General features: G+C 41.8%; 1 protein-coding gene across 2 annotated transcripts in view; it reads left to right on the forward strand.

The window, feature by feature from the left end:
- The window catches only part of RAPGEF4 (Rap guanine nucleotide exchange factor 4), a 328,672-nt gene that overhangs the window by 56,633 nt on the left and 259,377 nt on the right, over positions 1-12,662 (forward strand). For both annotated transcript variants that reach the window (XM_077154152.1, XM_077154160.1), the window contains exons 2-3: positions 2,629-2,771; positions 5,398-5,486. In XM_077154152.1, coding sequence (XP_077010267.1) covers positions 2,629-2,771; positions 5,398-5,486 — 232 coding nt within the window. The remainder of the gene's footprint in view (positions 1-2,628; positions 2,772-5,397; positions 5,487-12,662) is intronic.

Raw genomic sequence — 12,662 nt, forward strand, 5'->3', positions numbered from 1 at the left:
TTCTGTCCTTCCTTCCCTCCCTCCCTCTTCCTTCCTTCCTCTTTCCCTTCCTCCTTCCACTCCTTCCCTCTTCTTTCTTTCACATTTTGATACGTACCTCACAAAAATAAGAACTTAAAAAATATATAACCACCTTCCTTTATCACACTTAAAGCAATGAATTATCAATCCTTAATACCATCAAGTAAAGAGTAAATATTCCAATTTTCCTGGTCCTGTTTATTTCTTTCCCTATATGACTAACTGGAATCCTGACCATACCAGTGTCCAGTCAATTTAAAGTTCACCTGGTCCTGTGATTGCTCCTGTGGTCACTGACCTGCTGCAGTTGCTCTGGACCCACAGGCTAGTGCCAGTGCTGCTCCGGAGCTTCCCGTGGAGTTCGCGGGGCTGCTGGTGTGACCAGTGTGACCCCACTGCTTCTCACCTCGTGTGCCCACTGGCTTGCCCCTCTCAGCCCTGTGGCTCTCATTGCCTGTGAAATACTTTCCCACCAGGCACGCAAAGAATCTGGGTGAAAGTTGTCCGCACCACTCTGTTAACTGTGGAAATTCTAGCCCCTATTCCAAAGCTCCTTAACTCTGAGAGTGTATCTTCTGGAAGGGGGATTATAAAGCTCTTCGAAGGGGGTACAAGTTTCTCTTCTTTGCAGTAGGTGGAAGGAGGTATTGATGCTTTGTACTTTTGCCAGTAAAGCCTGCAAATCTCCCAGCTCTTTCATCTCATAAGCAGGACGCTAATGTAGTAGGATTTCCCTTCCTCCTTCCCAGGAAGCAGAATCCAGGCCCTTTCAGTAGGGGTAGCCAGACAGCTAGCCTACATTGTGTGCATGTTCTTCAAATCTAACTTCCGTGAGCCTGAAAGTGTGATGAGACAAGTGAAGAGCTTTTAAACTAAACTCATGGACACTTGTGTCTTACGTCTTCCTGTTAGTGGAAGGGCATCTGCTATGTCTTGTAAATTTTTTTCATCTCTCGTGGTGGTATCTGTCTTCCTCTGACAATGTCCCAGGTTCCTTAGTGGCTCTGGGACATATCATCCTGACTTCTCTATTAGTAATGGGTAATGCTAAGTGATGCTGTGGGAACTAATCTCAGAAGCGTCATACAATATGGATTTATTTGCTACTCAAAGTCTTTAGTGAATTATATGGCTATTCTTCATTTTGTGGCTATTCCATCTGAAGCCCATGCCCTCCAGAATTCAGCTGAAGAAGAGAGAGACGGAAGAGGCATTCCCAGCTCTTAACAGCTCAGAAGTGATACATGTTGGTTTAGTTCATAGTCCATTGACTAGGATATGGCCCCAATGTTACTGCAAGGGAGGCTGAGAAATGCACGTGGGTATTCGACGAGCATTATGTCTCCGTCACACCCTCACTCAGCTCGTTTCTTCGGATCCCAGAATGCTAGGGACACATGTTGAGCTGGATAGCATCTGTATAATGTGAAATACCTTCTGAAGAACACCGCTAGGATCACGCAACGCATATTGAAGGAAGACTTGGAAAACTGCTCAAAGGAAAGAAAAAACATAGTTTGTTATCATCTATAAAATTATCCTATTTTTGTTTGGTTCTGTGATTCATTTTAATCAAGAGATTACAAAATAGTAGTCAGCAGGTTGGGTCTCTTTCACTGATTTTTTGTTTGTTTGACCCATACAATTTTTAAGAAACGTGAATAGACATCTGGCTTTCCTTTCGCAATTAGAAGATCTGACAATATTGGGACTGTGCTTTTAATGAAGCTGGTAATAGGGAAGATAACTGAGGAAGGACTGTTCCCATTAGGCACCCTACTCCCCACCACTCCCTATTGCCTTGCAGATACTAATGCTATCAGTTGTCATTTATCTTTGTGCTTTCACCATTGTTTTCTTTTAGTAGGGATTTTTTAATCTTGCATTTGGCTCTTTTTACTCACTTTACCTGATTGAGGCCTATAGGCATTTTTGTGTGGGCCTTGATTTTAAGTAAAATATCATATTTTAAAAGACTTTTTTTTTTTGCATGGGTAGGCACTGGGAATCAAACCTGGGTCTCCAGCATAGCAGGCGAGAACTCTACCTGCTGAGCCACTGTGGCCCGCTCAGAAGACATTTTTATTGATGAAACAAAACAACACACAAACATGAATATTCTTAACATATGAACATTCCATACTTGGTGTACAATCAGTGGCTTACAATATCATCACATCGTTTTAGATTCATCACCACAATCATTTCTTAGAACATTCACATCCCTCCAGAAAAAGAAATGAAAAGAAAAAAGAAAAAACTTACATGTACCATACTCCTTACCCCTCCCTCTCATTGACCACTAGTATTTCCATCTACCCAATATATGAAATTTCCATTTGTATATATCATATCATGTCTTGTTACTTCTTAGATATAGACAATGATTAAACACTCTCCAAAAACAGCACTTTGAACTCATGTCTGAGATTGTTTCCTGCTATAACATCTGCAGTAGTAGTGGTTTAAGGGGAATGGTCAATCAAGGCTAGGAAATATCTGTAATGGGTATAAGTGGATAAACTTAGGTATTAGAATAATGCCTATTGATACGCTTTCAAGTAAGTTCTTACTGATAGCTTCTTGTGCCTCTTCTCTCCTTTATAGACCTTTGGAACGATCTAGTGAAGATGTGGATATAATCTTCACACGGCTGAAAGAAGTTAAAGCTTTTGAGAAATTTCACCCCAATCTCCTTCATCAGATTTGCTTATGTGGTTATTATGAGAATCTGGAAAAAGGAATCACATGTAAGAAATGCGACTCCGATACTATATTTTCATATATGGTCTGTGTTCCTTTGGGGGTAGATAATAAATGGAGTATCTGTGTTTGCACTTCAACCAAATACTCAGTTCCATGTAGGCATTTTGTTAACTTCTTTGTTCACAGTATGTACCTTGTTTTTCCAAGGCAGACTGCTTTCTAGGTAGATCTGATAGGGTATACGGGTTTGTGTTCTGAGGTATACCCTTCAGAATTCAAATACTAAATTATCTTTCTGTCCCAAGAAATATGTGAACCAGTAGGATATTAGCTAAAGATAAACGGCCTCTTAACCAATGCGGTAATGTTTTGAATTCATTTCAGTGATATCATCTATATGACTTATATAGGGAGAATGAAACCGTAGAGTGAAACAGCTACATTTAAAAGAAAAGCATTTTCTCCTTAGAAGAGTAATCTTCTTCCATCGATTGGGATGCTTTATGCTATGGAAACAGAAAACTCCCATTCAACTGGCTTAAATAGTCTATTATTTGTATATAAGAACTCCTGTTACAGAATGGCTTCAGGACTGCTTAATTAAGTGGCTTAATGATATTATTAAGGTACCAGGTTCCACTTGCCTTTCTCCCCCTCCTTCTATAAGTCCTCAGGTGTTGGCTTTGTCCTCAGGCTTGTCCCTACATTGTTCTAAGGCAGCTGCAGCAGTTGGGAGAATTACCTGCTGATACAAAAATATCCAGCAGAAGGTCTCTTCTTGTGTCTTTCTCAGAAGCCCCCTGTAGATGTCCTGTAAAGGTTCATTGACCAGGATTGTATCACATGCTCATATCTAAATCGATCACTGGCAGAGGCAGTGGGATCATCATGATTGATGCAGACCAGCCCTGATTACCCCGTTGAGCTAGGGTGGGAACTCGCATCCTCTGAGCACTTGGTTCTATCGAGAGCGGGAGAACGTGACCAAAATCTCAGTTCAGTTAGCAGTAAGGGAGGGGGGAATAGCTCTGTGTGGGAAACCAACAGGTCCTGTCACAACATTCTTCTAGAAAATTGTAAAAACAAAGAAAATAAAAACCACCTACAATCCCATAACTCAGCAATTACTATTAACATTTTGCTTGTATCCTTCAAGGTATTTTCCTATGTGTGCACTCAATTCTATTTTTAAAAAAAATCATCCATCCATACTATATATATGTATTCAGACAAATTTTTTTTTTACTTAATGATCATTCTTTTGGTGACGAGACTTGATTTTCTGTTTCTTAAAGGCATTTTCAAAGTAACTCCTCTATGAGATGAACTGTCAATTTGATTGGCAAATGATAAACGCCTTTTGGGGCCAACAAGTTCATGAAAGGCAATGTCTTAACTCTAAATAAATCACTTGTAAAGTCTCAGAGCAGCAGAGTTACTGGACGGAACAGCTGTAAATGCATCAGTCTTCCATTGTAGGCTGATCATTGGGCTTGGTAGGGTGTTATTGTTGGTCTTTGCCTTTCCACAGCATATCCTGGTCAGGGAGTTCAGAGCAGCTTGTTGTCATTAATTATGGCTCCCAGACGCCTACTCTTATGCAGTGAGCCCTGGCCTTGCCAGAACTCAGCTATCCCACCAAGTTATCATATAAGTTTTGATTGACTCATTTAAACTCTCCGACTGTGAAATGAATTTTAAAATATTTGACCATTCCGTCTAGTTATTTAACTAGCATATTTAAAAAGACAATTGCTTCAATTCCTGGTTCATGTAGTTCCCCCCAAAACAAACAAAAATTCAACAAATGGTGTTGTAATAATATGATACTTGCATGGAAAAATAATGAGATGTGACCCCACCATAAAGCATACCAAAAAAGAAAAAAGACAAATGGGATTGTATAAGTTATTTGAGCCAGTATTTCAGAATTATTTCCTAAACTCCCGATTTTGACACGATTTGAGGCCTTGGGTTTCTAATAGCTGAATGTATTTTTCTCTAAGATTACAAAAGTGAAGCAAAAACCCAAGCTGAGAAATTTTGGGTGAGAATCTTTTCCAAAGAATGGTTAACCCTAATGCCTTAAAAACAGAATTTATAAATTAAACAAGCAATAATGATATAGGAGCTAAATTATTTAAGCAAAGGAGACTTTATTTTTCTTAATTCATTTAATAACTAAAAAGGAGACATGCTATTCAAGAAAATACATTGCTTTTCATATAGATTGAGGAAATTGTCTTAGTGGTCTAGCATCTTGTTGAGTTAAATTACCTTGTTAATATGTAACCCATATTACAACAGTTGATCTTAGCCAACCCATATTAATAACTTTAATAATTTTCCAGGAATAATAATACAATGGAATGCATTGCACAGAACATCAGTCAAGGATCTTACAGCATGTGGTGTTGTGATCATCTCTTATTACTGCCCTATAATTATGAAAGAGTTCTGTTTTAATAGAGTTCTGCTTCATATAATGTTGAATAAATAGGCTATAGTTATGTGGATAGATGAGGAAAAGAAATCCTTAGGGGAACAGATAGAGGATGGATGGTCATCTCAGCCATCTCCACTCAGGCTGAACATAACTAGTGAAAACCTAGAGCTTACAGTAACACCAACTTAAATTTGCTTTATTTGCTTTATTTTTTTCCTTATCAGTATTTCGCCAAGGTGATATTGGAACAAACTGGTATGCTGTCCTGGCAGGGTCTTTGGATGTTAAAGTATCTGAGACCAGCAGTTACCAGGTAAGATATCCTTTTTTTTTCAATTAGGATATATTTATCTCTAAAAAGACACTTATCCTTGTATCATTATACCGTCAAATTACAACCCCTCTCCTCTTTTCCATAGTAAGAGACTCAAGAAGGGGTTTTAAAAATCCTTTATTAAGTTATGCAACAAACAAATATTAATTATCTGCTTATGAACTGAGCGCCAAGTGTGAGATCAAAAAAATGCAAGAACTTTTTGCCTATCTTCAAGGATCTTCCTGTCTCCTGGGAAATGCGAACAATTCAATTGTAGTGGGCTAGATTTCTGTGGTTTAAGGTGAGATCTGAGCCTAGGGAAGCAGAATCAAGTCTCCCTAGGATTCATCTTGGACCCTGACTTCTCCATCCCAGAAGCGATCCCCTCGATAGCCCTTCAGGAGCGCCGGGGGTACAAAAGGGGAAATGTGGGTGATGCGGTCCCTCTAAAATCTCCCACTACTTCTCTACTTATGTGGCAGGGGCAATAATATTATTTTTCTTCTCAAGTCAAGTGTTGGCTTCCTTTATCTTCATTAGCTCTGAGGAGCTTGGATTTCTATTCAATAAAATTCATATCCCCCCCCCCCATTATTTGTGAATATTTAGAATTGGATGTAGAGTCTCCTCCCGTCTGCACTGGCCCTTGCTTCATCAAATTACATGTGGCCTAAATGAACAGAACCAAAGATCACAAGTCTAAGAAGAGTTTCCATGTTCAAGGCTGAATATGAAAGTGTTCCAAGTCTTATATCCACATACTCAGGACTGAGATAAAACCAAAGGAAAAGAATTGGGTAATTGTAAAATATGGAAGAATCATCAAGAAAAATCAAAGACTCAGTAAAAGGGGCAAATAACCTACAGCCAAGCACCACGTTTAAGACAGTGTTTCCGAGCCTTTTTTCATATGTAGCATACTTCAAATATGAAAAATAATTACAGTACACTAAATCTGAGGGGTGAATTTTGTAGACGTTTGTGTGGGTATTGGAGTTGAGGGCGGTCAGTATCTTAAAGGGAGTGGTAACCCAGAGGGCTGTTATAAGGCAGGCATTTGGAGTGTGGAATAGAGTTGCCTGGGCTATGTCCATTGCTCATGATGTTAGAGTCGCAGAGTGGCGCCCGGGTCCTACTTATACTATAGTACACTTTTTCTATGCAAGTACTTTCCCTCTTCCCCTCTCTCACAGAGTTGTTTTTTCTCTTGGATTTCAGAAAGGGCCAAGGTGAGAGATGGGTTTTGATTGTCATAAACTGCCTCAGTTTCCCAAGAAGGATTTAGAACATCTAATATTGAGGATGTTTGCCATGTGCTAGGCAGTGTTCTAAGCACTTGACAGGTATTTATTTAGTCATTTAATATCTTCACAACACCCCTCTGAGGTCAGGTAATGATGTTGGTCATATTTTACAAATGAGGAAACTAAGGTCCTGAGTGGTTAAAAATCTTGGCCAAAATGACATATCTAAAAATTAGGGGAACCAAGATTAAAACCCAAGTAGCCAGGCATTAAAACATATTCTTGTGGTCACTGCTCTATATGACTTGACTCAACATAACACTATGAAACATGCAACTTCCCTCCTCCCCTGGCTTTTGTCATCTTTTCAGATCACCCCAGGTCCCTAATCTCTGCAGAACTTGCACCTGCAGACCGCCGTCCCGGTGGGTCCCCTCTGGGCATCTTTGCCCCTGCTGTGCCTAGGGCTTACCTTAAACAGGGTTCATCTGCAGGTGCACAGGTGGTTCAGTGGTAGAATGCCCGCCTTTCATGTGGGAGACGGGAGTTCGATTCCTGGACAATGCATCCCACCCTGCCCCCCCCCCCCCAAAAAAGAAACAGGTTTCAGCTGCATGGATGTGTGGAGGGGATGGGGCCAAGAAGGGGTGATCCTCTGTGGATCCTTCTACTCCTCGGGCTGGTTCTCAATAAGTAATAGAGCAGAGAGGAGGGAAGAGGTGAAAAAGAAAAAAGTGAGGAAGAGAATCAGGAGGACAAAGAAGAGAAGAACAAGAAACACAAGGAGAAGAAATGACAAGAGAGAAAATACCAAAAAAGCAGAACAGATATACTTGAGGGAATGATAAGTAGTGTCAGCAGTGAGGTGCCAACGCAGCAGATGTTGAAAGCTGGAGGGAGATTTTGATGGCATTAAGAGGGTATTTGGCCAGGGGCTCCAGGAATAGTGCCTGAGACCAATTATCTCTCACCATGGGGTCCTAGCAAATAAAAGCTGAGTAAGACTTTGTTGTTAGATGTAATTTTTATTTATTTTAATAAAATCCTAATTTTAGGTTTTAGCTTTTTTTGTTTGGTTTTTTTTTTTTTTTTGCTGTTTTTTTCTGCATGGGCAGGCACTGGGAATCAAACCCGGGTCTCCAGCATGGCAGGCAAGAACTCTGCCACTGAACCACCATGGCTTGCCCTTAGCTGTGGTTTTGATCTCATATGCAAAGCAGAGAATTTCCCTAAGCTGGGCTTGGTCTTCTCTTAGGTTGCTCAAATTACTAGCCTTCTACAAAACTGGCTTACTACCTCCTCTGAGTACTTCACTTTAAAATATTCAACCAGGGTTCCTGGAGTGATTTGTAGCATTATTACATTAAGAAGAGAAAGCACATAGACACCTACCCCACCACCAGCTCTCCAAATCATGGCCTCAGGCAGACAGATGGCCCAGCCTTCCTGCCAGGTCTGAGGAGCAGGACGTGGTTCCTGCCACGTGAGAGAAAGAAGCGAGGAGAATGAACAAGAGCGCTGAATCTCCTTCCAGGCCAAGCTGCTTGAAAGGGAGAAACACAAGAGAGCCACATCTTTCTGCCATGATCTTGTGAAAAGCCCTGGGTCTCTGCCCACTAGTGGTTTAGCCAGAGTGACCCCTGCCACATGAAAAACAAATCTGGATTTAATAAGGAGAGACTATATGTGAAAAGATTATTGCAAAGCAGGGAAAGGGACTGTGGCAATAGGGAGAATGCTCTGACCAGAGACCTGTAAGCATCTCGAGGATCAGGTTAAGAGAGTTTGTCTTTTGTAGGAAGGAGTAAAGAAGGCTAGAAAGAACCTAGTGTGGAGAAGTGGGAGGCAAAGGTGGCTGTGAAAGGTGGGATGAAAGTTGATCAGCGAATGTTTGTCCCTGAAGCCAGCCTTTCCTCAGGAGGGGTTGTATGCTGGCTCAGGCTGAGGGTGGGTCGAAGTTCAGGGGCCCAGGGGAAGGAGAGAAACCTAATCAGGGTTTTATTAACATATTTTTTTTTCTGATTGATTAGTAGGCACAAGTAGTTTGGTGAATCATTTATGAGACGACAAAAGGAAATTTGAAGGATCTTTATCTGATCTTGTCATAGGCAAATCAGGGGACAAGCATGAGCCTAAGTCACGTGGGGAAGGATGCTTCTTTGCAGTAAACTGCTTTTCAGGACACAAAGGATGGGAGTATTTATTAACCTGTACTGTTTTCCAGGGTCACAGAGCTCAGGAAAATCATACTTCAAGGGGGAGTGAAGTAGGGTGGGATGATGGGCCATGGAGGGAGAAGCAAGGAAAGACCTAGAACTTCTTCCCATAGAGACTATCAACTAACAATGCTAAGTACCTCCATTGGACCCTGTTCTAATTTGCTAGCTGCTGGAAGGCTATATACCAAAAACAGAGTGGCTTTTAAAGGGGGAAATTTAATAAATGGCTAGCTTATAGTTCTAAGGCCATGAAAAGTCCCAGTTAAAGCAATTCTATAAAAATACCCAAAGTAAGACACCAACAGTAGTTTACCTTCCCTCAAGAAAGGCCGATGAAGTTCAGGGTTTCTCTCTCAACTGGAAGGGCACATGGTGAACATGGTGACGTCTGTTAGCTTCCTCTCCAGGCTTCTTGTTTCATGCAGCTCTCCTGGGGGCGCTTTCTTTCTTCATCTCCAAAGGTCTCTGGCTGTGTGGGCACTCGTAGTTCTTGTGGCTCTCAAAAAGCAGAACACAAAATGTTTCTGCTTTTGAAGGACTCCAGTAATCTTATCAAGACCCACGTGGAATGGGTGGAGTCACATCTCCATCTCATCCAGGTTAATACCCACAAAGGGCGAGTCATATCTCCATGAAGATAATCTAATCAAAATATTCCAAACTATGTTTTGAATAGGGATTAAAAGGAAAGGTTGCTCCCACAAGATTGGATCAGGATTAAAACGTGGCTTTTCTAAGGCACATAATCCTGTCAAACTGCACAGACCCACTATAGTGCTAGGGGTTCCACATCCATTAGCTGACTAATAATTCATCTTCAGGTATTTATATCCTATTTTACACTTAGATATGAAGACCCCACTCAGAGACATCGGGTAAAACTCTCCCAGGGCCACACAAATGAGTGTGCGGGTAGACGGAGGTTCGAAGTAAGGTCTGATATACTCCAAGTTGCATGTTCGTCCTGCTGCTCACACACGAAAAGGAGTTGGGCAAATGGTAGGAAGAAAGAAGACAAGTTAAAAGAGACTAAGAGAAAACTGAGGAAGAGAGAAAAGAAGTGATAGCAATAGACTCGGGTCTTTAAAAGAACATAGGGCAGAGTTTCTTATTAGCCTGCCTTTCCATTTGCTTTCCTCAGATCTGTCCCAGCCCAGTGTGCCTGACTTCTCATCTGAGTCAGAGTGGAAGGTCCTGACAAGGTCTCTGACTCAGTTTCAGCGCCTCGGTGGGGTCTTGGCTGCTGCCGTGAGCCAGAAGGGGAGATATGAGCAGAAATAGCTAAGGACCTACTGTGGCATGTATTCTGTTAAACACTTTAGAAGCATTATTTCATTTGCTATACACAGTCCCCCCACCCTGTCCTGAACTTGGTACTATTATTAGCTTCCTTTCACATGTAGCATGTTAAATTACTTGTCCAAGGTCAGGCAGCCATTAGATGTCAGAGCCAGTTCTTTCTGATCCTAGGGCTCAAGTTGTTGATGGTTATGATGATACAGGCACCATCTGGAGGGATGTGAAAGGAAGGAAAAGAGGTGAGGGCTGAGCTTCTTAGGAATAATAAATGGCAAAAAGGTGAAGCCTTTCCCTTACTGCTCTTCTAACCGCTTTCCTACATTTCTAGCCCAGCTCAGAGCTCCAAACCTCACTTCCAAGCCCTCTTGGCCACTGTTTGTTCCACTGGGGTGCTGGCAGGGAAGGCCCACTTTTCCAACTTGGCCAACCTGCCCTTGGGATACAGGTCCTTCCTTCTACCACCTTTTAAATCTGGAGATACATGGTTAAATGAGCTGTGGTCTGTCTCTTCAAACAGCTCCTAGATAAGGGTTGAGACAGATAAGTAAGGATGATAAGGAGGAAATGAGGTATGTACAAGGTGGTGGGAAAATTGTTAGAATTGATGCTTGATAGAATGTATTGGGAGGGGGTACAAGAAAGGAGTATCCTAACTTGGATGAAGAGGTGGGTGATGGTGCCATTAATTAAACTAGAGAATACATAAGGAAGAAAACTCTTCACAGATGCTGAAGTATTTTTGCACTATACATTTATTAAGTATTATTGATTTAATGAAATTTTTTCTGAAAAAATTCACCCTATTTCTTTAACATAGTAATAGAGAGATACTAACTATGAAAATAACTTTCAAGAATTCTCTGGGAATTAATATTCTGTTTGGCTCATAAATTCATACCCACATGCTTCAACATAGTATTTTCCCCTTCCTGTTATCCCCTTATATTTTTTGCTCACTAGTATGAGAAAACATAGCTTCTTGCCCCCTGAATAATGGCTTTATCAGGCTCTTCTTACATTCTTTGGACTATAGGTTGAGGGTCACATTTGGTAGCTGTCATCATTTACAAAGCATTTCCCTTCCATCCTCTGGTTTGAGCCCCACTATTAGGTAGACCCAACTGGTTGTGTCATGTTCACTTTACAGGTGAATGAGTGGTCTGCTCAAGGTCGCACATGGTGAGCCCTGATTTCCTGCCCAATCCAGTGCTCCACCTATGCTGCCGTTTGCCTGGATGCCTTCAAGTCGTCTAGAGAGTTGCTTGCTCCTAAGTATACTGAATATACCTCTCCAGTATCCATGGGGCATGAGGGTCATGGGTTTTTCTTTGTCTCCCTGGCTCACTGACGCCTAAGATTTTAACAAAGATAGCCATTGATTGTACATTTGGGAGAAGTGTTAGAATACAAATACTCTGGTCAGAGGTGATGCAAGCTTCATATATGGACAAAGATGGATACTGTCTCAGACAATTTTCTGGGAGGGATGAAGGGAGAAAAAAAGCCAGTGGGCTGAGGGATGCTGAGATGGCTCAGCACATGGCTTTCCCAGGGACCAGTCCCACCGGATCAGGTTAGAAGCAGAGGTCTACCAGCTGGGGGGGCAAGAGCTGGCAGGCTGACTCTGCCTCCTCCACCACTCTCCGCCTGGCTCAGGACTGGCCCGTCAGTGGTCTGCACTCCCGCTGTGCACTGAAACAGGCTCCTCTCACTCTCACATACTTACACCTTCCCCAGGTGTGTCCCACAGCCAACACTCAGCTTGCTTCCCTGCTTTCCCTTGGCTTCATCTCCCCAATTCAAAGCTTTATGAGTGCTCTGGAGGGAGGAGATCAAAGCCCCTGGATGAAGAGTGGAAAATGGGCCCCATCTCTTGGAGACCATCCTTGAGGAAATGGTGCTGCTTGACTAGTTTCTTTTGTTACTGCCTTGAAGCCACAACTGTACTGGGAATTCTGGGGAAAGGCCTCGGTCACTCGCTTCCTATTATTTAGGTTCGATTTTAGAGACTACTATCCTTACACATATCCTTCTATTAATTATCTTTATTTCACTAATTCATAAAGCAAAACCTGCTTTAGGAGAAACATGCTTACTCATATGTTCCTGTGTAACTGTCAGAGATACCTCCCTCAAGTCCTCAGAACCTGTTTCTGCATTGGGCATCCTTTGCCTTACCCCATGCAACTTAGCACTCCCAGCAAGGGAACTTTCCCACAAGTGCTTCTCATTCTAAAATGTCCCAACTTGGATCACATGATCATGTCGATTTCCACTTGGCAGCACAAATCTCATCAAGGATTAAGCCTTCTATTTCCTCCAATGACATCTGCCTTTGTCGTCAATCTTTTACCTATGCCAAACCAGGATTTTCAGCTTTAGTTCCCCATAGCTGAACTTTTGTGCCCAGG

This window comes from Tamandua tetradactyla, chromosome 3 (assembly GCF_023851605.1).
Source record: "Tamandua tetradactyla isolate mTamTet1 chromosome 3, mTamTet1.pri, whole genome shotgun sequence".
In the NCBI taxonomy this organism is placed as follows: Eukaryota; Metazoa; Chordata; class Mammalia; order Pilosa; family Myrmecophagidae; genus Tamandua; species Tamandua tetradactyla.